At 40.8% G+C, this 27045-nt stretch overlaps 1 protein-coding gene across 1 annotated transcript in view; it reads right to left on the bottom strand.

Annotated features, from left to right (window-relative positions):
• CLTB (clathrin light chain B) overlaps nucleotides 1-27045 on the bottom strand; it is a 40111-nt gene that overhangs the window by 2882 nt on the left and 10184 nt on the right. Inside the window, exons 2-4 of the mRNA XM_027867219.1 lie at nucleotides 22614-22660; nucleotides 2921-3038; nucleotides 2561-2672 (exon numbers count right to left, since the gene is read on the bottom strand). Coding sequence (XP_027723020.1) covers nucleotides 2561-2672; nucleotides 2921-3038; nucleotides 22614-22660 — 277 coding nt within the window. The remainder of the gene's footprint in view (nucleotides 1-2560; nucleotides 2673-2920; nucleotides 3039-22613; nucleotides 22661-27045) is intronic.

Below are 27045 nucleotides of genomic sequence, written 5' to 3'. Positions count from 1 at the left end.
TGTTTGACTTTTACAGCCCTCTCACCTTTCCAGCCTTCTCACACCTCACAACCCCACACATGGACTCTGCTGTCCAGTGACACTGGCCTCCTTGCTGTTCCTTGAACAAGAAACTCCATCTCAAGGCATTTTCACCAGCTATCTCCTGGGTCTGGAACATTCTCCCTCCTCATCTCCACCTCCTGGTTTCCCTGGCATCCTTCAAGTCCCACCTAGAATCCTACATTCTACAAGAAGCCTTCATGCTAGTGCCTCCCCCGTGTCGATTACTTCCTAGGTATCATGTATATTGTTTTTCTGTACATAGTTGTTTTCCTGGTGTCTCCCCCATTAGACTGTTAGCTCCTTGAGAACAGGTACTGTTTTTTGCCTGCCTTTCTGTCCCAGCACTTAATAGTGCCTGCCTGATGGCACATAAAGACATTTAATAAATGTTTATTGACTGATTATTGACTATTAGCTCTCCTTTCAAGTTTTATGTCATTTGCAGATTTGTTAAGCATTCCATCCATGCCTTTGTCCAGGTCATTGATAAAAATATTGAACAGAACAGAGCCAAGAAGAGCCTTGTGGTACTCTACCCCAGTCCCTCCCCTACCAGTTGAGCCTCTCCTGAGTTTGCTTTCTCCCCCTCTAGATCCAAGCAAGAGTATCATGCACGGTTTCCCATTGGGCTGCACTTTGACTTTCATGATTATCTTCCTGTGCCAAAGAGCCCTCTCCCCTCTACCCTAGGGTCCCCTTAAGGTCATGGAACTTCAGTTTGCCTCAAGGGCCATTATAAGGAAAGCTGAAAGCACTGTGTAAACCTTAGAGTACTATAAAAATGGAAACTATTATCAATATTTGTCATCATTACCATCAGCATCAGCAGCATCGTTATCATAGAGGCAATGTGGTGTGGTGGACAAAGCACTGACCCCACAGCCAGGAAGACCTGGGTTTAACTTCCACTTCTTGATTAATACTGACTGTGTGACCTTTGGCAGGTTACTTAACCTTTCAGTGCTCTAGGCAGCTATGATTGTATGTTGCATAGGAGATGCCATTCTGAATTGTTTGGGCAGCTACATGGTGAAGTGGATAGAACCCCAGGCCTGGAGTCAGGAGGACCTAAGTTCAAATATGACACTTACTAGCTGTGTAACCCTAGGCAAGTCACTTAACCCTATTTGCCTCAGTTTCCTCTTCTGTAAAATGAGCTGGAGAAGGAAATAGCACACCACTCTAGCATCTTTGCCAAGAAAATCCCAACTGAACAACAACAACAAATTTTTAGAGGAAGTTTCCTCCTCCAGCAGTTACTTATAACAATGAAATCACTGGCAGAATTTCTATCCTGATTATTCTTAGATTTCATCAGCTGTGAATAGAATTATAGTTTTCCATGCTGTTCCCAACCAAATCCACCAAGCCCAGCCATGCTTCTCTGGCCTCCCAGGCTCTGGGGCACAGGGAACCATCAGCCAGCTGTGGTCAGGGGATCATTCATTGATAGCCTCACCCAACACACTGCTCTCCACCCCAAGCTTCTCTTGGGACTGGTAAGCAAAGGAGACACGTACACGTAACCTATGATGTCCGCATCTGGTTGCTGGTAGAATGCTTTGTCAGCGATCCTTGAGGGGAAAGGTTAGGCAAAAGAAGCCAGGATGGCAGAAGAAAGAGAGGCAGACAAAAAGGTTAAAGAGAAAGAAAGACAACATTAGTGCACTAATGCCCAAGAGATGTTAGAAGCACCAGACCCATTTGGGAAGGCAGCAGGGCTACTCATAGCCCTCAATAGGGAGGAAGGAAAGAAGAAAGGAAGGGCGAGGGCTTTTCAAAGCATAGGTATGGAAGAAGAGAGCACAAAACAATGTGCCTGACTGAGCTCCCCACAGGGGCAGCTTGGTCTAGTAGGGTCCTGGGCTGTCTCCAGCTTTGCAACAGGGCAGGGCCTTTGGCCTGCAGAGATCATCACACTACCACACTAACTTCTTAGAAACTTTTTTTTTCCGTTTCTAGCAGTAAGCAGTGGCCCTCTCCCAGCTTCCTGCGGGGCAGGGAAAGGGTATGCAGTTGAATGTCTGGGAAGAGCTGTGAGAGAAATAAGACCATTATAATATGGTTGAGTTGTGGTGAAGGGCCAGGGAGGCTATTCTGATTAGGACAGAAAGCCACCTCTTAAGTCAGTTGGTCTCTCTCTGCCTTCCCAAATACCTTTTGTCCTCCCAGAAATCCCCTTCTTCCCAAATATATTCTGCACTCCCACTCACACCCTCCCACATTACTCTTGAATACTCTTTTCTCTCTTGCCCTCACTCTCTTAAATACTGCTTACTCTCCCACCTCAATCCTCCCAATACCCCTTGCCCTCCCAGCTACTCCTGCACCCTCCTACCCAGATTCCTCAAATACTTCCTGCTCCCCCAACCCCTCTTTTTCTACCAACTTTGAGATACCTCCCTGCCCACCTATCCCTTCCCCCATATACTCTTGCCCTTTCCCAAATCCTCCTCCTCCCAAACATTCCCTGTTCCCCTAAGCCCCCTCCCCAAATGCCTCTCATGCCTCATACCTGTTGCTGATTTTGTTTTTCTCCACCTGCTCATTCTGTCGCACATTCCATTCTTCCAGGTCCCTCTTTGCCTTCTCCCGCCACTCTTGCTCAGTCACCTTAGAAGCTGCATCTGGGGTCCAAACAGGGGATTAAGTGCAGGGAGCAGCTGAAGAGTACCTCCTAAAGCCTGTCTTCCCTCTCCTAATACCTCCTCCCCACATTTCTTGCCCTCCCCCAATTTCCCAGCACAGGTCAATGGGCCTGGCATAGAAGAGCCACCCAGTATATCCAGGCACCCCATCCCCTCCAAGGGCCTCAGCGCTCCTGCCAGAGACAGACAGAGCTGTCAGGCTCCCTGTGGTTCCCCCCTACTCTCACCCAGCTCTTGCAGCCGTTTCTTCTGCTCCTCTCTCCATTTTCTGATGCTCTCTGGTTCCTGACTTAGCCTGTCTGCCTGGGCTACAGCAGCATAGCTGTCTGAAGGACCATTGGCTTCCTAGGAAAGATTTGCACACACACAAACACATATATCACAATATGATGATTTTATAATTGTAAGGGACCTTAGCTAGTCCAATCCCCTCATTTTACAGATGAAATAGCCTCAGACACTCTTTTGAGTTAATCTAAGGCTAACTCCTGGGATTAGGGAAAAGGTAGAGGGGCTTCCCCTACCTGGGGCTGCCCCATGGGAGCCCCCAAAACAGGCTTTCCTCTCTGGTACTTCATGGGCTTTATAAAGGTCCCCCCAAGCTTAGGGACCCCTAGAAAGAAGGAAAAAAGAAGGAAGGAAGGAAAAAAGGAAGGAAGGAGACATTAAGTGCCTACTATGCGCTAAGTATTTTACAAATATTATTTAATTTGACCCTCACAATAACTCTAGATGGTAAATACTATTTTTTTTCGCCTATTTTACAGTTGAGGATATTGAGGCAGAGAGAGTTTAAATGATTTGCCCAGGGTCACACAGCTAGTAAATGACTAAGGCAGGATGTGAACTCAGGTCTTCCTGACTCTGGGACCAATGCTCTATCCATTGCGCCACCTAGCAGCTCAGAATCTTATAGCTGTCAATTGTCTGCAGCCCCAGGGCAAAAAGGATCAAGGGCTAAGGGCCATTACTCTTAACAATGTACCATAGGTCAGAACCACGTATGGCTTAACCACCAAATCTACCCCTGCCCAGAACCAGGAAAACTAACAATGATATAATCAGAATGAATAGGTTCCTTGCTGCTGCGGAATCTGATCACTACCTGTGCAGCTGGGTAGTGTCTGCCTCAGTTTCCTCAACTGTAAAATAGAGATAATAACACCAGCCTTGCAGGGTTGTACTGAGGCTCAAATGATATAATTTTTGTAAAGTGCTTAGGACAGTGCCTGACAAGCAGCAAGTGCTATATAAGTGTTTATTCCCTGACCCTCCTTGCCCTTGTAGGGAAGTTTTCACAGAGTGGATTTGGAACTATGTTCTCAAAGTTACTGAACTATGTGATTCCACTATAGGCCTTACCCCAAAAAGATCAGTGGATATGAACAAAAATATTTTTAGCAGCTCTTTTTATGAGGCAAATGAACTGGAAACAAACAGCATACCAATCAATTAAGGGATGGTTGAGCAAAATATGACCTACAAATGTAATGGAATACTATTGTGCTATAAGAAATTGATGGGGTGCTTGGGCCCCAGCCCTAAGATCATGTCTCTGGAAGCCTCCCAATTTCTCAGTAGGCCTCTATCCCATGAGAAACTTTTCTGTTGTTGCAGAACACATTCTCTTATCAGAACAGACAGAGGGGAGCCTGGCCCAAGGATTTTTATCCCTGGCTGGCCCAAGTACTCTCCCTCCCACCAGATTCCCAAGGCCATGCCTCTGACGTGTCCCTCAATGTCTGGTATACTCCCCTACACTTTCCCATCCATTGCTCCCAAAGACACTTGGACACTTAGATTACCTAATTAACATCCCTGGCATTCCTTTTCCATGCCCCTTTTCTATATAAGCTTTAGATTCACCCCTATTAGGGTGCAAGTTCCCCAAAGGGACTTTGTGTACTTCTACTGGCATTAGAATAAGCTGTCTCTTAACTGAAAGAAGGCTTGAGTGTGTGAATTCATTACAGACTATTCTGCCTTGGCATTCTCGGGGTCTCAGCACCCCTAACCTTTACCCCAAACCTCTTCAAAATGATGGAAATAATGGCTTTGGAGAAACCTGGGAGTATTTGTATGAACTGATATAGAGTTAAGTGGTTAGAATCAGAACACATACAATAGCAGCATATTATGAAGATAAACAACTTTAAAAGACTTAAGAATTCTGATCAGTGCAATGACCTACCGTGATTATAGAGGACTTAGGATGAAATATGCTCCCCACCTTTTGAGAGAGAGGTGATAGGTAACAGAGTGTGGATTAAGACATATTTTTTGGTCACGACTAATGTGGGAATTTGTTGACTATGTATATTTTTTACAAAGGTTTTGTTTTGTTTTGTTCTGTTTCCAGTAGGGGTGAGGAGTGAAATAGATTTTTATTATTTGAGAAAAAGAAAAATTTTAACTTAAAAAAAGAAAAAGTTATCACAGAGTCGAATATCTGTGCATAAAAAACAAACAAACAAAAAAAAGAATAAGAGATTTTGTGTAGGTCTGGTACCTAGAGAACTTCAGTCCCTTGTGGTTGGCCCAATGCCACCCTAATGTATGAATGTCTCTTCCCCTAGCTCTCATCTTGTGTCTCCTCAGTGGTGACCTCACTGCTCCAAGTGTTTTCCTAGGTGGCAGGAGAGGTTAAAGGGCTCCTCAGAAATGGCCAGGAAACCAACCAAGGGCAACGACCATTGATACAAACCAGCCCCACATTAGATCCATTTCTAGTTCTGAGGCCACCTCTGTCTCTAATAGCAAGAGAGAGTAATCAGGAAGAATATAGGGCCCCTGCAGACCCCTTTCCTAGTCGCCTTGCTGTAACATAAAGCTTTCCATTTTTAGACAACATCCCTTTTACGTCTCTGCCAACATGAGTTTAGTTCCTGGTAAGGGTGTAGTGAATGAGACCGAGGGGCTACTTTTTTTTTTTTTTTTTTGATTAGGCCATGGGGTTAAGTGATTTGCCCAAGGTCACACAGCCAGTAAGTGTTTTGTGTCTGAGGCTGGATTTGAACTCAGATCCTCCTGACTCCAATGCCTGAGCTGCATCCACTACGCCACCTAGCTGCCCCCGAGGGGCTACTTTTTGAGATCACTACTACTCTCCTGTTATCCTTTGCACAAACCTCAGATGGTTGGGCTACATGTTCTCTATGAGAACACAGTGTTCTCTCTGCTGACCTCCAATCCTGTATCTCCAATTTCCTTTCAGATATCTCAGAATGGATGTCCAGTAGACATCTTAAACTCAATATGTCTGAAACAGAACTCATTAACCCCGCCCTCCACCAAAAAAAACCCCCACCTTTTTCATCTTCTACCGTATCTATTACTGTAGAGGGCAACACCATCCTCCCAGTCTCTCAGGCTCACAACCTATGAGTTATCTTGGATTCCTCACTATCTCTCACACCCCACCCCCCATATCCAATCTGTTACCAAGGCGTATTGATTTCATCTTTGCAACATCTCTTGCATACACCCCCACCTCCCCTCTGACGTAGCCACCACTTTAGTAGAAGCCGCCATCACCTCACATCTGGATTACTACACTAGCCTGCTGGTGGGTCAGCCTGCCTCAAGTCTCTCCCTACTCCAAACCATTCTCCATTGAGTCACTAAAGTGATTTTCCTAAAGTGCATGTCAAATCATGTCACCCCCTATTCAGTAAACTCCAGTGGTGTCCTATTGCCTCCAGGATCAAATAAATACAAAATGCTCTGTTAGGTGTTTAAAACCCTTCATAACCTAAACCCTTCTTATCTTTCCAGTCTTCTTAGACCTTACTCCCTGATATATACTCTGATCTAGTGACACTGCCCTCCTGGCTGCTCCACAAACGAGATACTCCACCTCTCTGGCCATTTTCTGTCTATTCTCCATGCCTGAAACACTCTCCCTCCTCTGCTCCAACTGCTGCCCTGACTGGCTTCTTTTCAATCCCAACTAAAATCCTACCTTCTAAAGGAAGTCTTCCCCAACCTCTCGTAATTCCAACACCTTCCCTCTGTTAATTATTTCCTATATATATCTTGCTTTGCATGTATTTGTTTACATGTTGCCTCCCCTATTAGATTGTAAACTCCTTGAGGGTAGGTACTGTCTTTTGCTTCTTTTTGTTTCCCAGAGCTTAGCACAATGCCTGGAATATAGTAAGTGTTTAATAAGTATTTATTGATTGATTTTCTAGAAGCCAAACCTAGAGAGTGGGTTTGCTTGAAGACTGAAGAAGAGGTGAGAGCAGGATGTCTGGATTTAGGTGCTACTTCCCCAGGAACCACCAAGGAAGGCCAGGTCTTATCTTCTTTGGCCTTATGGTTGGGGGTATTTGCTTGTTTGGGAAGGTACAAAAGATTGGAAGAGGGTGTGAAGGGAAAGGCTGTGAATGACGCTGAAAGCATGTGAATCTAAGCCTGGTTGTGAATGAAGTTTTTAAATGCCCTTCAAGGTAGGTTTAAGTCCTTTATTTCCAGTGCAATACTCTCTATTTTCTCTTGCCCATTGTAACTTTAGACCTTAGATTATATAACCAATCCATCAATCAACTAACAAGTTATTTTTTTAAAGACTGAGTATCCATATGTACAAAATATTCATAGCAGTTTGTGTGTGTGTGTGTGTGTGTGTGTGTGTGTGTGTGTATGTGGTCTCAAAGAATTGGAAAATGAGGGAATGCCAATCGATTGGGGAATGGCTGAACATAATCATATGATTATGATGGAATACTACTGTGCTATGAGAAATAATGAAAGGGATAGTTTCAGAAAAATCTGAGACTTGTGTGAACTGATGCAGAGTGAAGTAAACAGAACCATGAGAATATCATACATACTAACTGCAATATTATAATGATAACCACCTGTGAAAGACTTAGCTACTCTAATCAGTACAATGATCCTTCACAGTTCCAAAGGACTCATGAGAAAAATGCTATCCACTTCCAGAAGGAGAACTGATGAACTCGTAAGTGCAAAGGGAAGCATATTTCCTTCCACTTTCTTTATTTTTCTTGCCTTTCTTCCCCTACAACATGGCTAATGTGGAAATATGTTTTGCATGATCATACATATAAGTAGAGGGAGAAAGAAAATTTGGAATTGAAAATTTAAAAAAAATTTTAAATAAAAATAAAAAATAAAGGCTAGGTCTCCTTATCTTGTCAAGGCTAGAAATGTAGCAGCTACGTACTCATGGTCACTGATTGTCATGGGAGCTGTTGCAATTGAAATTAAAGTAAACTGAGGCACAAAACTCTGAGTATGATCAATTTATTAGCAAAGCACAAATTTGCCAATAAATAGGGTCTCAGCTTCCTCAGTAAGCTAAGACCCCCAAATGACCTATCATTTTTATAGACAAAAGAAGAAGCATCCAAAAACTAGAAGGCACCATCATAGGTGAGGAAAACAACATGATTGGTTACAAAGTCTGAAGCATTATAAGTGTATGGAATGATGATTGGCTGGAAATGGGAAATGCAGGGCTAGCAACAACCTCTCACTAATAAGTTCTGACTGATTCAGTCCACCTGCAAGGCCTGTTAGTGATATAGAGATAACAGACCAGACTTCTTTGAAATGATTAACAGAAAAAATCGAACTTCTAAATTTAGCCTAGACACAATGAAACATGACTTAAGCAGTTATACAAGAAGTGGTTGGTACAGAGTAGAATAAATTACAGAATAGAATCGATTTGATTTTCTCAGAGCTTTGACCAACTGTTTCTAACTTGGGCTGGTTTGCCTTTCCTTAGGCAACCTGGTGAGCCCTCACTCCCAGGAGCTTACTATATTAATGCCAAATTTAGTGTGGACACCTAATCAGTAGCCTGTCCCCAGTATCTGAGATCACAGATGCCTGTCAACTGTACCACTTCTCAAAAAGCATTTATTAAACATCCACTTCAGCAGATGTTAAGTAGATATATTGGGGATAAAGAGACAAAATTAAGAATGGTCCTTCTACTCTCAAGGACTTTATCTTATAGTCAACCCAAGGCAAACAATATGCACATATATACACTTATGTAGAAAAGAAATAAAAAGTAATTGGATGGGGGAGGGGAAAGAGAGACACTAGCAGCAAGGAGGATCATGAAAAAGGCCTCATGTAGAAGGGAGTACTTGAGCTTAGTCCAAAAAAAATTAAGGATTCTAAAAGATGGGGATGAGGAGAGAGGGCCTTTCAGGCATGAAGGACAGTCAGTGCAAAAATATGGAGGCAAGAGATAGAGGGCCATGTATGAGGAACAGCAAGAACGTCAATTTGTCCACATTGCTGTGTGTGTGTTGAAGGAAGTAATGTGCAAATCGCTTAAGTCTCTCACAGCCTCTGTCTCCTTATTTGAAAACTAGAGATATAATAACACCTATTTGGTGGCGCCATAGTGCACAGAGCCCCAGGCCTGGAATCAGGAAGACTCATTTCAAATTTGGCCTCAGAGGGGCAGCTAGGTGGCACAGTAGATAGAGCACCGGCCCTGGAGTCAGGACAACCTGAGTTCAAATGCGGCCTCAGACATTTGACACTTAATAGCTATGTGACCCTGGGCAAGTCACTTAACCCCATTACCTAGCCAAAAAACCCCCAAAAAAACAAAAAACAAAATTTGGCCTCAGACACTTACTATCTGTGTGACCCTGGACATGTCACTTAATCCTGTTTGCCTCAGTTTCCTCATCTGTAAAATGAACTGGAGAAGGAAATGGCAAACCACTCCAATATCTTTGCCAAGAATACCCCAAATGGGGTCATAGAGAGTCAGACACAACTGAAAACTGCTGAACAACAACACCTCATAGGATTGCTGTGAGGATTGAAGAAGATAATATATGTAAAGTGAGATGTAAAACTTATGTATTACATAAGTAATAGCTATTATTAGCAAATATATTTCATCCTGGAAGTAATAGGGAGCTTTGTATTATTCCCTGGTGGACTGATGTTGCAAAGTTGAGTATATTCAAAGGGACTATGAATTTCCAAAGAACAGGCATTATATTTTATTCTTCCTTCAAGCTTAACTCAAACACTACCTCCCACATGAACTTCCTCCCCAGATGCTGGTCCCTTCTACCCTCAAAAAATTACCTTATACATATTCTGTATTTACTTTATGTGTGCATATGTTGTTTCCCCTGATACAATGTAAGTTAATGGCAAGGAATATTTCATTTTTGTTTGTATATCCCTAGCATCTAGCATAGAATCAGGCACATATTAGATATTTTAATAAATGCTTATTTATTGATATGTTTCTGTGTTGGGTATGCAGCAGATATGCAACAAATATTAAACCATTATTATTATTATTTTAATATGGTATGTTTATAAAGGACCTTATGGCTACAAAACACTCATACATTGATGTATCTGGTTAATTTAACTTAACAGACACTTTATAAAAGTACTTTATAGTACTTTTTTATGTGCAAGGCTGGAAACTTCGCATTGGGGGAGAAAATGACTCTTCCCATTTTATTTATTTATTTTTTTTGGTTGGGCAAGAGGGTTAAGTGATTTGCTCAGGGTCACACAGCTAGTAAGTGTGTCAAGTGTTTGGTCTGAGACCGGATTTGAACTCAGGTCCTCCTGAATCCAGGGCCGCTGCTCTATCCACTGCACCACCTAGCTGCCCTGACTCTTCCCATTTTAAAGAGGAAATATCTGAACCACAGAATATAGATTCTGGGCCAGAAAGGACATTAAAGGCCATCTGGCCAAAGCTTCTTGTTTTACAAATGAAGACACATGCCAAAAGTCACTAAGGTATAAGTTTCAGGCCAGGAATTTGAGCTTCTAACACCCTTAATGCAAAATCCTCTTCTCTTTCCAATATGCCATCCTTTCTCTGATACCCAGAGATGACAAGTGACTTGTCAAAGGTAATTAACTCATTTTAGAAGTGGTAGGACTGAGATGCCATACACAGCAAACTGGAAACAGTGGTTAAAAGTCACAAATGCCCATTTTGTATTATAATCTACCCAAGGTCAGTATTTTTCTTCTGCTTGTTCTTAAATCAGAAGGCCTGAGTTTGGCTCCCAGTTATGTTATTTGTGGGACCTTGTTCACACCACTTGACTTCCCTGTTTCCTCATTGATAGAAGGAGGGCATTGACCTAAGTGGTCTCTAAATTCCCTTTCATCTTCTAATTCTTATAATTCTCATTCCTATGTAGTGAGGTAGCTCGGTGGTACAGTGGATAAAATGCTGGATTTGGAGTCAGGAAGATCTGAGTTCAAATTCTGCCTCGGACATTGGGCAAGTTATTACCTATCTCTGCCTTAGTTTACTCATCTGTAAAATGAGGAAAATAACAACACCTATCTCCCAGGGTTGTGGTAAAGATAAAATAGGATAACATATCAAGCATTTTGCAAACTTCAATGTACTATATAAATGTTAGCTGTAATTATTCAATAAACCTTTCTCTAGTCCATAGATGGGCCTCTGGTCCACAGCAAGTTGTTACCAGTCTGTAAACTTTGAACACAAAAGTCTCTTGGCCCTTTAAAAAAAACTTTCTCCTCTTACTCCTTTTCTCTCCCTGCATCCAACTGCTCCCATTTTGCTTTTCCCAGGCTCCGCGTCTCTGCCGCCATATTAAATTATAGAGCCTTAGAGTATTTTTTTGTGAGAAAATTTGTCTCTCCTTGACATATAGATACTAAAGCAGATAGCCACTTGTTAGGGACATCATAGGAGAAATTTATGATGCCGGTGAAGTTCGGACTAAGGAACTCTGAGTTTGAAAAATCACAGAACCTATTACTTTTATTTGAGAATCTGTCTGTCCAATACAAGATAATTTTGACAGGAAGGCACTAGTTGCTGGGGATATTATTGACAGGGTCCTCATGCCCCAGCCCTAAGATCATGGCTCTGGAAGCCTCCCAATTTCTCAGTAGGCCCCTGTCCTGTGAGAAAATTTTCTCTTGTTGCAGAACAGTCTTATCAGAACAGACAGAAGGGTGCCTGGCCCAAGGATTTTTGCCCTGGCTGGCCCAAGGACTCTTCTTCCCACCAGATCCCCAAGGTCCATGCCTCTGACAACTCCCTTAATGTCTGGTATACTCCCTACACTTTCCCACTCATAGCTCCCAAAGACACCTGGATCCTTAGATTACCTAATTAGTATCCCTGGAATTCCTTTCGCACGCCCTTTTCCCCCCGCATAAACCCCAGCACTATCCTCAGTCTCTCGCAGGTTCCCTTAAGGACCCAAGCCCACTTTTGCTAAAGCATTACAATAAACTTTTTGCCACATGACTAAGAGAAGGCTTGAGTGTGTGAATTCATTCCAGGCAACACTGCCTTGGAATTTTCGGGGTCCCAGCACCCCAAAACCTCTTCATTTTGAAAGACCTCATGTAGAAGGTAGTATTTGAACTGAACTTTGAAGGAAATGAAGGATTCTAAAGAGACAGAGGTGAGGAGTATATTCAAAGCTTTGGGAATAGTCTGCCTACATGTTCAGACATGGAGACAAAATGTCAAATGTAAGGAACAAAAAGATCATTTGATGGAATGATGTATAATAAGGTTGGAAAGGTGGAGTACAAGTGGAGTACAGAACTAGCATGATGTCCATTTTCATATGGCCAAGAATAGTGAGAAGGTAATGGATGCCAAAGATGGTACAGAGGTAGACGTGACAAGATTTGCTGACTGATTGCATATGTGGGGTGAGGGGTGTGGGAAGCCAAGGATGACTTCAAGGTTGAGATCTTAGGTTCCTGAAAGGATGGCGGTACCCTTAACAGAAATTCTACAACCAGGAGAAATACTTTTTGTTGTTCAGTCATTTCGGTCATACCTGACTCTTCATGACCCCATTTTGGGTTTTCTTGGCAAAGATACTGGATTGGTTTGCCATTTACTTCTCCAGCTCACTTTACAGATGAGGAAACTAAGGCAGACAGGGTTAAGTGACTTGCCCAGAGTCACACAGCTAGTAAGTGTCTGAGGTCACATTTGAACTCAGGAAGAAAAGTCTTCCCGACTCCAGGCCAAGTTCTCTGTGCACTATGGCACCACCTAGTGTCACTCAGGAGAAATTGCTGCTACTGTCTGTCCATTTTCAGAGAGGACCATGTTATCAGGGAGTTGATGCTACAACATGCAAATGAATTGGATTTAAGTGAGGGAGGGCTGTGCAAAGTCACCAGCCTCATTTTCTCCTCCTGAGCCATCTGGGTCCAGTGGCCATATATGAATCAGCACAAACAGAGATGGCCCAGGATATAGTGGGGGACCTTGGCCTTTTCAAATTAAGTGGAGAAAGTGAGGCTGGTGACTTTGCATGGTCCTCCCTCACTTAAATCCAATTCACTTGCATGTCACAGCATCACCCCCCTGATGTCATGATCCTCTTCGAGAGTGAAGGACAAACAGCAACCTCTGTGAGTAGAGAAGGAGTTGCCCACTAAGGACCAAACTTCCAGTGGGCAACATGGCTTTCTTTCTTTCTTTCTTTTTCTTCCTTCCTTCCTTCCTTCCTTCCTTCCTTTCTTTCTCTTTCTTTCTTTTCTTTCTTCTCTTTCCACATAGGGTATCACACCCTAGCCTACTGGTGCTTTGCCCAAAGGAAATGTTCATTTTAATCTCTGAAACTTTTTTCGTTTTGGTTTTTTTTTTTTCTCTTAAAGACCAGCCTTAACCCCAAATCAATCTGGTCCCAGACCAAGCCCTACTTCTGTGCAACTCCTTCTGGCCTTCCCCTCCACCAGGAATTGCTCCCAGTTCTGCCCCCAGGGCCAAGCAGAACAAACCTAATCCTTTTTCCACATGGAGGCAAGCCCTCTAAAGAGAAGGCTTGTCATGGTATAGGGTATCATGGTAGATTTAGAGCCATAAGATCAGAGTTCACATCAAGCCTTTGTCACTTACTGCCTGTGTGACTTCTTTTTTCCATTTTTAAAATCCTAAAGTTAACAAATGTCAACTAAAACAAGCACTTCTAAATGCACGTAATAGAACAGAAAGACAAGGTTATATATAAAACTGCAAGCCTCTATTATGTACAGTTTACTTTTCAATTATATAACAGATTCAACTTATTTATTTCGAAGCTGTGCTATTTATCCATGATTCCTTCTGTTCTCTTCTGTGCATTTTAGAAACGTGTGTCAATGACCTTCTTTTAAAATGTGTGATTTGGGGCAAGTCATTGAACCTCTCTAAGCTTTTATTTTATTTCCCCATGTCCATGGAATTAACTATACTGTGCTCCGGATGGGCTTTGAACATCCCTTTCAGTTCAGTCCGTTGAAGTCTTTAGCAAGATTAACTGTCATAAACTGAGATGGACCGGTTCTCTTAGAGGGTTTAAAGGAAGATGGAAAATTAAAAGTCCAAGCAGTGTGACGTCAAAGGGCTTACTACTTTTACTGAGAGCTGGCTCCCTGCCTAGCAGCAGAAACAGGATGCTGTACACTCTATGCATAGGCATAGATAGGCCTCTAAGGCCTCTAAGGCCTGTAACAGCTCATAGTGAACAGAACCCAGCAAGCACGAATCTTGAAGGAGATTGGATGCTCAGGACTGAGCCTAAAATATTTCCACAGCAACCTCCTGGGCAGGAGGTACGTGTGGTTAACTCTGAACTAAAGTAAGGTCACCCCTTAGTCTCAGGTCAAATCTTCCTTTCTATTATGTCGAGGCTGAGGGTTGGGCTTCCCAAAGAAGATGGCAGTGACACCCACACAGTCAAGTCCAAGAGGTGAGGAATGTAGGTTGGGTAAATGAAGCAGAATTCTACAGTGGAAATAGCATGGAGACCTAACTTGTGATGCTGGCCCTGCTGCTTACTACTGGGCAAACTTGAGTAAATCACTTCCCCTCTGTGGGATAATGAGGATAGAACCTTATCTGTATAATGAGGACAGGACCTCTGCCTAGCCTCAAAGAGCTAACAGCTAAGGAGATCAAAGCAGAGAAGGGTGGAAAGCACTGTGTGGCAGTAAAACACTGTACAGGTGAGAGCTAAGAAAGCATTCTTATTATTAAGGACTCAAGCTCAGGCAATCAAGTGTATTAGCTGGTTGCATACTAGACTACTAATGAAGGACATACTGAAGCCATAATGATCCCAGATAGTACCTCTGACAACAAAGTTAGTCCCTGATGGCTATGTATGTATTCAATTCAATTCAGTTCAACAGACATGCATTGAATGCCTATTATGTTCAACATAAAATATACTAGTGGATTGAATTCTATCTAGCCTTGGAGTCAGGAAGAGATAGATTCCAGTCTAGCCCCTGATGCATGCCACGAGCAAATCACTTTACCTTTCAGTGCCCCAAACAACTCTCTGTGACTAAGTTTTTAGATGAGTTGCCTATCTGTTTTGGTGAAGAAAATTGCACCTACACTAGGAATCCCCAACATTGACAAAATCACAAATCTAAAAAAAATGTGCAAAGTACTGAGTTATGTGATGGGGATACAACAAAAAACTGCCCTGCCCCTAAGGAGCACACATTCTGCTGCAGGGGCATTCCATATACAGTTTATCTGAAAATAGTGAGAAGGTTTACTGATTCATGAAGGTTTTAACAGTACTTTTCTGAAGATGCTATTATTTTCCTTCCTTGAAAAGGGAAGCCCCTATTTCATTGACTTCACAAGCCTATATCATAGACTTCAAAGAATTTATTGATCTCTTTTGTTTTTATATCACCTACAATTGCTGCTATATCCTTCTCCCCACTCCTCCCAGAGTCATACCTTATAATAAGGAATATTTTAAAGAACAAAGAAAAAAAGTATTCCAAACAAACCAATATGTCAAAAAATACTGACATATTATACATATACATATACATATACATACATATCTTATATCTGGGAACCCCCACTTCTGCAAAGAAGCAGGAGGAAGATTCTCATATTTCTTCTTTGAGGCAATGCAAAATACTGGATAGAAGGTTAGACTTGGAATCAGGTAGACTTGGGATTAAATCCTTCCTACTCTTAGATGCATAAATTATTATAACTTATACATATGTTATATATGTATAACAGAGGTTATCAAAGTGGGTGATACCACCCCCTGGGGGTGCTGGAATGATCCAGGGCAAGAATAGCCTCAGGTATAATTGGGTGGCATTGAATAAAAATAAGGGGGTGGTGAATACATAAGGAAAGAAGAGAAGATAAGAAAACTTTGAAAAACCATTTGTATGTTTCATCTGTTGTGTAACAGAGTTAAAGTTGTAGTGATTACATTATTTTCCAAATAAACACACAAAATGCAAGTTATAACTGATCAGTGGTCAAGTCTGCCAATAGGTCTTAACAAGCAAGTGTTGGCAGGTGAGCCTGTCACTCATTGTCAGGAAGTCCAGCATGCACTGGCAGGAATATGTGCTTGTAATGACTTGTTTACAATATGATACTACATATAAACAGTTACATGACACAATATTGCATCATCAAAATTTCAATGCAGGAAAAAACCCACAAATTTATAATAAATTATTAAATTTAAGATATGTTATTTAAAAAATATATTTTATATTTTTTTGAAATGATGCAAATTAAAAAAAAAACATTAAAGGGTTGAAGAAAGTAGATTTCCCGGGGGGTCTGAGTAATTTTTTTAAAGTAATTTTTGAAATAATTTTTGAAAGGGTAGGCCAAATAAGTTTGGAAACCTCTGATGTATACCATGGGCAAGTCAGGGGGGCCAAGACGGTAGAGAAACAGGAAGAAATACAGCCACACTCTCCACTACAAGTCCACCAAATAGAGCTACAAAACATACCAGATTAGGTTCTGATCAGGATATCCAAGAAAAAAATCATAATGAGTCATTTTCCCAGCACAGGGCAGCAAAGGGAGACAGACAGAGACATAGGGGACAGGGTCTAACCAGGAATGGCTGCATAGAGTCTTCCACGGAGAGGCTGAGAGCCAGGGAAAGAAGACATCCTAGACATGCAAACAGAGGGGCCTTTTCTCATGTAGGATGTAGGAACAAACACCAACTGGTAGCTCTGTCGCTCACTACCCAGTGCTGGGCCACAGATCAGGATCTAGCCTAGAGATGGCATTCAGGGTGAGCAGCAGTTATGAGTGCAAGACTATGTACCAAGCAAAGATCAAGTTCAGAAACAAGCAGCAGCTATGAGGCTCTGACCCTCGAGGCAGAATCAGGTCTCAATTCTAGCCTCCAGTCCAGTCTGAAGCCTATAGTAGAATAAACAGGGCTGGAATCTCAGAACAAACGAGAGCCTGAAATTCTGTCACTCTGGACCAGCAGATCTTCTCATCTGGCTGACAGCGGCTGAGTCCAGCAGCAATTTCCTGGAATTCCAACCAGGGGCAAAATCACAGGTTACTCAGACCCAAAACCCAGGCCAGGACCTAGTAGAGCTTAGACCAGAAGGGCAGTGATCAAATCGTGGGTCAGACCACTTTGGCAATACTGAAATCTTTCAGATCCCCAGCCTAAGCTATCCTTGAGAATCCGGGAATAACACTACACGCAACACCCAAAGAAAGCAGCAGTGGTTCTGAAGAGGACAAAATCTCAGCTCAGATATTTCCTCCAGAAGTACTCAGGGCATGACCCTAACTTGAAATTTAAAGTCAACATTAGAGAGTAGGTTGGAAGAATGAGCAAACAACAACAACAAAAATCCCACCATAAGAAACTATTAAGGTGATAGGGACATTCAAGATACAACCCAGAATAAGAGCAAAAACCCAAAGAAAAACACAGCTTTGGCAAAAACTAAACTAGAATTCCTGGAAGAAACGAAGCAAGAGGTTGTTTTTTTTTTGTTTTGTTTTGTTTTTTTTGATGAGGCAGTTGGAGTTCAGTGACTTGCCCAGGGTCACACAGCTAGTAAGTGTCAAATGTCTGAGGTTGGATTTGAATTCAGGTCCTCCTGACTCCAAGGCCAGAGCTCCATCTACTGTACCACCTAGCTGCCCCTTTTTTAAAGATTTCAAAATGTTTTTATAAATGAAATGAGTGTGCTTGAGGAAAAATTGGAAAGAAAATGAGAGCCATGTAAGAAGGAATTGGAAGGGGAATTAACAGCCTGGCACAAGATACATAAAATCTTGCCCAAGCAACAAACTCCCAGAAATTTGAATAGACCAGATAAAAGCCAATGACTCCATGACACAACACGAAATAGTAAAGCAAAGTCTAAAGACTGAAAATACATCAAGAAATGTAAGGTATCCCATAACAAAAACAACTGACCTGGAAAACAAATCAAAGAGAAAAAAATTTAAGAATCATTGAATTCTCAATGCTATGACTAAAAAAAGGACATAGACATCCTATTTTTAGAAATTGTAAAAGAAAATTGCCCAGATTTCTTAGAACCAGAGAGCAAAGTGGAAATAGAACAAGTCACTTCCTGAAAGAAAGGAAAAAAAAAGAACCCAAAATGAAAATTCCCAGTAACATTATAATCAAAATCCAGAGTTTCCAGGTCAAAGAAAAATACTACAAGCATCCAGAAAGGAAGAATTCAAGAACCATACAGGCATGATCACATAAGATTTAGCAGTAACCACTATAAAGGAGCAGAGAACTCAGAATACAATGAAGGCAAAGGATATAGAGACTTACAGAAAAGAATTAACTTACTCAGAAAAACTGATTATAATCGAAAAAAATGACTTTTAATGAATTAGAGGACTTCTAAGCATTCCTAATGAGAAGACAAGGGATGCATAGAAATTTTGAAGTGCAAACTTCAAAAGTTGAGAGACATAAAAAAGTAAACATGAGCAAACAATAAGGGACTAAATAAGGACAAACTACTTCTACCTTAAGTTAGATGGCACAGTGAATAGAGCGCCAGGCCTGGAATCAGGAAGACCTGAGTTCAAATCTGACCTCACACACTAGCTGTGTGACTCCAGGAAAGTCACTTTACCCTGTTGGCCTCAACTTCCTCATCTGTAAAATGAGCTGGGGAAGGAAATGGCAAACCACTCCAGTATCTTTGCTATGAAAACCCCAAAAGGGTTATGAAGAGTCAGACATGACTGAAAAATGACTAAACAAGATATATACCCTCTGAACCTTACCATCATCATTATCAGCATCATGGATAGAGGAAATCTAATTAGTCAGATGGCCTAAGAGTGATTCTGTCCTAAAGGGGGAAAGGAAAAGGAAGGGGAAACATTCTCATCAAATCAGTACGTGCAAGTAAAAGTCTATGCAAACAAGAAGGAAGGAGTGTAGAGAGGAGGTGACACAAGCTTCATCCTCATCTGAACTGGTCAGAAGAGGGAATGCACACACACAGCCAGGCACAAAAATCAGTTTCCTTCAATGGGGAAACACAGAAAGAGGAGAAGGGAGAGGTGAGGAATAAGAGAAAGGGGAGATTAAGGGAGATTAATCCTAAAAAAAGAAAAAAATTCTGAGGATGTACAAAAAATAATGACAGCAGCTCCTTCTGTGGTGACAAAGAATTGGAAACTGATGGGAGTGACCATCAATTGGGGAATGGTGTAACAAATTATGGTATATGAATGCAATTATGCTGTAATTGTATTGCAATACTCTGTTCCCACTTGTGCATTTGTGTCTGTCTTATCCAATGCTGTAGTATTGTATGGATGTGTCTTCATAACATGAAGGAATTGTCTTAAGAGGGAGACTTGCAGAAGCGAGCAGAACAAGGAGAAAAATTTATATAATTACAAAAGGGTAAAGACAAACTTTGAAAGACATAGCAATTCTGATCATGAGCAAACATTATTTTAGGGGACACATGATGGATACAAAGTGCAGATGGAGACATTTTTTGGAGATGATCAATGCAAAAATTTGATTTTGATTGCCTATACATGTATATAACAAAGGTTTTGTTTTTCTTTTCTCAGTGGTAGGAGAGAGGGGAGGTAGCAGGGAGAGAAGGAAGATTTTCATTAATTGAAAAAAATAAAATTTAATTCTAAAAAAGAGCAAATCATTTAATCTGCCAGTGCCCCTAATCAATTCTCTAAGGCAAAGGTTCTTAACCTGAGGTAGATGGATTCAAGGGGAAGGGAGATCTGTCAATTTGGATGGAAAAAAATGACATCTTTATTTTCACTAACTTCTAACTGAAATTTAGCATAGGAATAAATATTATTCTGAGAAGGGGTCCATAGGCTTCACCAGACTGCCAAAGCAGTCTATTACAAAAAAGTTAAGAACCCCTCATCTAAGGCTAAAAGTAATAGAAAATTTGGTGATCTATATTGCTGGAGGGACTTTCTACATCAGCAGTTTCTCACACTTATGAAATCACAGGTCTGAACAAAAAGTTAAATACCCCTCAGATAGCATGAAGACATACAGAAATTGATAACTCTAGAACTGGGGGAATAGCATGATGTAGCAGATAAAATGAATGATAGAGATATCTCTGTATTCTGCAATATGAAATCTTTTTTTTTTTTTTGGTTGGGCAATGGGGGTTAAGTGACTTGCCCAGAGTCACACAGCTAGTAAGTGTTATGTGTCTGAGGCTGTATTTGAACTCAGGTCCTCCTGAATCCAGGGCTGGTGCTCTATCCACTGTACCACCTAGCTGCCCCCTGCAATATGAAATCTTTATGTGTGTGTTAAACAGGGTTTTTTTGGAGGGTGGGATATTCTCTCTCTCTCTCTGTCTCTCTCTCTCTCTCTCTCTCCCTCTCTCTCTCCCTCTCTCCCCCCTCCCCCTCCCTCTCTCCCCCTCTCCCCCTCTCCTCCTCTCCCTTTCTCCCTCTCTCCCCCTCTCCTTCTCTCCTTCCCTCCTCTCCTTCTTATTTTAGGAAGGGTGATTTTACGTTAATGATTTCTCTTTCTCTTTCTTTTTTGCCCTCTCTGGCTTGGTAATGAGACCAGAGAGCAGCTAAGTGACTGTTGCTCTCATTGAGAGGCAGCATGATGTGTGTGGATAAAGGACTGGACTTGAAGTCTGGAAGACTAGAGTTCAGCTAATGCTTCCTCCACTTAATACCAATGTGGACCTGGGTGAGTCACTTAACTTGTCTCAGCCTCAATTTCTCCATCTGTAAAATGGAGATTATAGTATTTTTAGCACTTAATTCACAGGGTCGTTTGAGGCCCAAATGGGATAATGTATATATAGCATTTTTCAAATCTCAAAGTGTCATATCAATAGCAGTTTTTATTATTATTATTAAGGATGTCCCATATTATTCCAGGTTTTAATGCAATCATTTCAATGTCATTTGCAAATGGCAGGGTTTGAGAGATATTACCATCTGTATGACTACTTTGGACTTTTCATGGGGCATTCCCCATGACACTGGTTTATATCCTTGAGGAGCATTCACTTTCTTGTTTAATTATTTGCTAGAAGGAAGAGAATCACTAAACAAAGTTTTCTATAGCTGCACCTGTCAGCTGAATTTCATAGGATCTTAATATGTAAATGAGAGCTAAGTGCCTCAGCTCCATTTTACAGAGACTCAAAAGGGTTAAGTGACTGACCCAATATGACACACTTGTATGTAGCAAAGTCCAGAAATGAACTCTAGAAAAGAACTGCTAATCTGGATTACTATCAAAATTGGCTTCTAGGGTCTTAGACCTAAAATTCCAGACCCTGATTTTGAGGGATATGGCCCTACAAAATTTCTAACAGTTCCTCTAATAATCCTTTACTTTTCACCTGGATTATTGTAATAGCCTCTTAATACATCTCCTTGCCTCAGGCTTCTACCCTCTCTAATTTATCCTCTATAAGTCTGCCAAAGTGTTTTTCCTAAGGCCTAGATCTAACTATGACACTCCCCTACTCAATAAACTCCCATGGCTTCCTATTACCTTTAGAGTCAACTAGTAACTCCTCTGTTTGGCACTTAAAACTCTTTACAGTCTGACCCCAGTCTACCTCAACAGCCTCGTTACAAATTGTCCATATCCATGTACTCTTCACCCTAGCCAAACCGGTCTTCTTGTAGTTTGTCATGTGTGACGTTAGCTCTTGGTTTCATGCTTTTGTAAAGGCTGTCTTCCAAGCCTACAATGCACTTCCTTCTCATCTTACCTACCCTACTTTTCTTCAATGCTCAGCCTAAGTGCAACTTCTACATAAGGCCTTTTGCAATCCCCCACCTACTACAGCCTACCTTCCCAAATTACTCTTGTGTTTATTTATTTGTTTTGTATATGTTTATATACATATATATTCCTATCCACCTCATAGCATGTAACTGTTTCATCTTTGTTTCTGTATCATCAGTGCCTAGAACAATGCTTGGCACAGAGTAGGTATTTAATAAATGTCTGTTGATTGATTGGTGGGGTTCCCACTGATTTATGGGTGTCTATAGGGGTCAAAAGATTGTCAAAGCACGTCAGGTTATGGAAGTTGTAGCCACTGATGAGAACTGGGTACAGACTAGAGTGACTAGACTATTTCTAATTTTAGAGTATTTCTAATTATGTATTAATTATTTAATTAAATCATTTAATCATAATGAATATATTATGTCATAACTATTATATATTATAACACAATATATAATTATATAATATATTATATATAATATTTTTAGAATTATCCCTGATTGTATATAATACATGTGTATATTATACATATAATATGTATATGTGTATAATATAATAACATATAATATAGTATAAAACAAAGTATATAATATTACATATATAATATACTAATAATACATTATATATTATAATTTAATTAATTAATAATTAGAGTATTTCTAATCATGTGGTTCAGGAATATCACTCTCCCAACCCTTTGATCATTATTAGTGAATGAGAGCTACTGAGGAAGGAGCTGCTCCCACTCCTTAAAACAAGGTCTTATAGGGACCAATGAATAGCTGTGAAAGAGATGTTTGAACTCAGACCACCAGCACCTAGGAAACTTTCCCTACCCCTAGGATGGCAATTTACTTACCTGGAACATGTCTCCATTGACTGTTGTCCCTGTGTCTTCAATACCAGCTAAAAAGAGACAGAGAAGACACAATTATGTAATTGAGCACTTTTTGTTCAGAATGGTAAGCTCATATTTTGCCCAGTTATATGCTAATAAATCTGACAATCCAAGCAAAATGGGTGAATATTTACAAAAATGTAAAATGCCCAGATTAACAGAAGAGGAAACAGAATACTTAAATAATTCCATCTTAGAAAGAGAAATTGAACAAGACATCAATGAACTCCCTGAGAAAAAATCCCTAGGGCCAGATGGATTCACAAGTGAATTCTACCAAACATTTAAAGAACAATTAATTCCAATACCATATAAAGGATTTGGAAAAATAGACAAAAAAGGAGTCCCATCAAATTCCTTTTACAACACAAATATGGCATTGATACCTAAACCAGGAAGAGCAAAAACAGAGAAAGAAAACTATTTTCTTTAATGAATATTGATGCAGAATGGTAAGCTCAGCCTGTTCTAGCATTTTATAGGGCAGTGGTTGCCAAACTGTGAGCCAAAGACTACTGAGAGCTATGGAGTTGCAGTAAGGAATTCATGAATTCGTATGCATACCAAATGTTATTTTGATCTTTATTTAGCTCCAACAAAATATGAGGTATGACAGCGTAATAAATAAGGAAATGAACCTTCTATAGACAATAAACATCAGGTTAGACTCACCACTCTGACACTTAATAGCTACGTGTGACTATGGGCAAGTCTCTTAATATCTATGAGAATAAGTTTCCCCATCTTATAGATGGGGACAATAATAGTTGTATGACCTGCCACCTAACAGTCCCTTTAATCAATCAATCAATCAATCAAGAAACAGATGTTAAGCACCTACTGTGCGAAGAGCAGTGAGGGACATACAAAGTTAGACAAGGCATGTTTCCTGTACTCCCAATATAATGGAATCTTTGAAGGCAGGGACATTTAATGTTTTTGGTCATTGTATCCAGAGATGTGCTGAAACCAACTCAATTTTCAATATGAACATTTATACCTTGGAAATCAGTAAAGGCTACAAATCAGGGCTTGATTTATTTATTTTTTAATTATTGTCTGGACTTAAGAAAGTGATGGAGAAAATGTTACCAATGCAGATTAAATTTAAAAGTGTATCATGAATACATATATATATATATCTTTTCTTCAGAGAGCTGTTTGTTAAACATCTACCAGCAGGCCCCAATTGTATCCCTAGTGCCTAACAGGCAGTTTGTCATGATAGATGCCTGACCTTGTTAGAAAGACCTTAATTCAAATCCTGCCTTGGATACATACTAGCTGTGTGTTGCTAAGCAAGACATTTAATCTCTAAATACCCCAGGCAGATCTCTGAGACGCAAATTACAGAAAAGTCATTGTAGAGTTGCATTAGTAGAGCTTGTTTTTATACTAGGAATTCCATATACCAGTGAAATCACAGATTTTGACCCTTTCTTCCCTCCAGGACCTAGTACAATTTCTAACCATACATCCCATTAATTTTTGAAATTGAAGGAGTTTATAATCTAATAGGGAGGTAAGACTTCAAAAGAGACACAGTATTGAATAAATTTATGAATGAATGATAAGGATTTACTAAGAGCTTACTATGAAAAAACAAAACCAGGTAGCTAGTTGGTGCAAGTAGATAGAACAGCAGCCCTGGAGTCATGAGGACCTGAGTTCAAATCTGGCCTCAGACACTAGCTGTGTTACCCTGGGCCAGTCACTTAACCCCAATTGCCTTTAAAAAAAAATAAGAGCTTACTATGGGCTAAGCACTTACAAAGAGAAAAAAAAACAAACCCAAATACAAACAAATGAGACAATCCCTTCTCTCAAGGAGCTCACATTCTAATTGCAGGATCCAGTGAAGAGATATGAAAAGGCTCAGTGATCCTAAGGATTCAACTATAGAGTGGATGGCAAAGCTAGGGGTGCTTAGCGTAGATCAGCAGATCAAATGGCAGTGCCTGGTGGTCTGGAGAGTGTAACATCAGGGCACATAGTAAGGTCCACCATCTTACAGGAAGGCTTTTAGTTGGTGACTTCCTACTCAACCAACGAGTCTGAATGGCATGTCTGTCAGGCAAGGTGCAGGGTGGCTTGGAGGCTCCTGACCCACCACCATTATGAATAGTAGCAAGTAGTTGTTATTATGATTGGGATGATGAATGATAACAGAGGACCAGCTTTGTGGAGCAGCAGTCAGCTTTGTTCCCAAGCAATGAATTTAATCACCAATGTCAAGACACTTACTAGCTGTGTGATTCTAGGCACGTCACTTAACCCTGTTTGCCTCAGTTTCCTCATATGCAAAATGAGTTGGAGAAGGAAATGGTAAACTACTCCAATATCTGTGCAAGAACATGTCAAATGGGGTCACAAGGTGTCAGCCACAACTAGAACAACTAAACAAGTCAAGAGAAAGAATTCAGATTCTCCCAGCAAAATATGCATACTGATACACAGGCCTATTCGGAGTGTGGGTTGCATGTGCTGGCATTCATACACACTCTGCCTGATGGTCAGTATGGGGATCAATCCTGCTCTGATTGCCCTGAGTAATCAGTCAAAAGGGGTGGGAAGAGGCAAGTAGTTTCAAAATACTCTAGTCCAGGATCCATGTATGTTTACCGATTAAGTTTGTTCATTACTTCAGGAAAGTAGGCTGAGTCACGACTGAGCAAACTGATACTGATTGTCATACCTGAGCATATGGTCTTAGGGAGTGACGTGGGAGGGGCAGCATTCCTGGGATTCTGGCAGAGGCAAACAGGCAATTAGCAAGGGAGTGGGGTAGGATGGGGGCATCAAGAAATATGGATGTAGGCAGAAGGGTAATCAAATGAACTCTTTCAGTAAGCATTAAGCTATGTTTGTCTTCCTGCTGGAGGCACCCACCCATTGAGTTATAAACTCAAGCCTCTCTTTCAGGAGGCTGACGAATGACTTTCAATGCTTGACTTTAATTAAAGAAAGTGAAGAGTTCTCAGGCAGGATGGAAGAATCTATGAAAACCAGGACCAAGAAGCTAACAAGCCAAATACACATACATACATACATACATACATACATACATACATACATACATACACACACACACACACACACATATGGGCAAGTAGGTGGCACAGTGGATAGAGTGCTGGACCTGGAGTCAGGAAGACTCATCTTCCTGAGTTCAAATCCAGTCTCAGACACTTACTAGCTGTGTGACCCTGGGCAAGTCACTTTTACCTCATTGGCCTCAGTTTGGCCTCATCTGGAAAACGAGGTGGAGAAGGAAATAGCAAACCACTCCAGTGTTTTTGCCAAGAAAACCCCAAATAGGGTCATGAAGAGTAAGACATGACTGAAAATGATTGGACAAACATATATCTATCTATCTATCTATCTATATATACATGTATAGACATAAATGTGTATGCATATTTTGTGTTGTTCAGTCATTTTATATATGTCCATGTCTGTATATATGCATGTGTGCATGTGTGTTTATATGCAATCTGAAAATGTGCAAGAAACTCTGAGTTATCAGAGTAACAGAACAAGTATGAGGTTTTCTTCTACAGAGTTTCCTGAAGAAGAATCAGTCAGTACTCCCTGCTTCGTAGATGTTCCCAAGTAGAACTAAACCTGAAGTCAGTTCCGGGAGGAAGAGATAGAAGAGGTGGTCACCGACCCCCTGCTGAGAGACACGAAGGCATCCATGGAATCTTTACACGGCCAGTTAGGAAGTTTACTGTTTCGCCAGAGTGTTTTCCAAGGTATAACAAATCTACAACCATTTTCCAATTTAATAATCATTCCAATTGACAGAAAAGGTCACTTTCTCCTCAGGGCTCTATCACTACCACTTCACTTAGGAACTCTTTCTTGTTCATCAGTCTGGTATCCTGGGGATGCCACACACAATAAAAAAGCAAAGTGGATGAAAAATGCATGTTGCCCAGGTCATGTCGTGGGATCAGATGGACAGCCTTTTGAGTTACCCCAACATTGTAGGCATACCTTCACATCCACACACATATATACACCTTCTCTTTTAGAATTTCTTCATGTGGACTTTTGATTATTATGAATGCTAAGAAGCGGGGTGATTGGAATAGTCAGACATGTACCTGTTAGTAAAGCAGACTTCAAAAGGTTCAGGGAAATGAAGGGAAATCATTGCCCATGTGCAGAGTCTGCATGAGAAGGCAGGTCAAGAAGTAAGGGAGACTTTCAAAAACTAAATTCTGACAATACAGGAATTATCTCAACGAGGTATAATAGCCATCCAGGGGCTGCGATTTTAAAATAGTCATATATAAAGGAGTGGAATAATATCATGGAACAGTGTCAGGGAAGTCCAGAATGAACTACTCTACTCTGTATTAATTCATACAAGTCTTTCCAAGTTACC

The sequence above is a fragment of the Vombatus ursinus genome, unplaced genomic scaffold (assembly GCF_900497805.2).
Source record: "Vombatus ursinus unplaced genomic scaffold, bare-nosed wombat genome assembly UNPS02014785.1, whole genome shotgun sequence".
In the NCBI taxonomy this organism is placed as follows: Eukaryota; Metazoa; Chordata; class Mammalia; order Diprotodontia; family Vombatidae; genus Vombatus; species Vombatus ursinus.
This window is presented reverse-complemented; position numbering and strand designations above follow the sequence as displayed.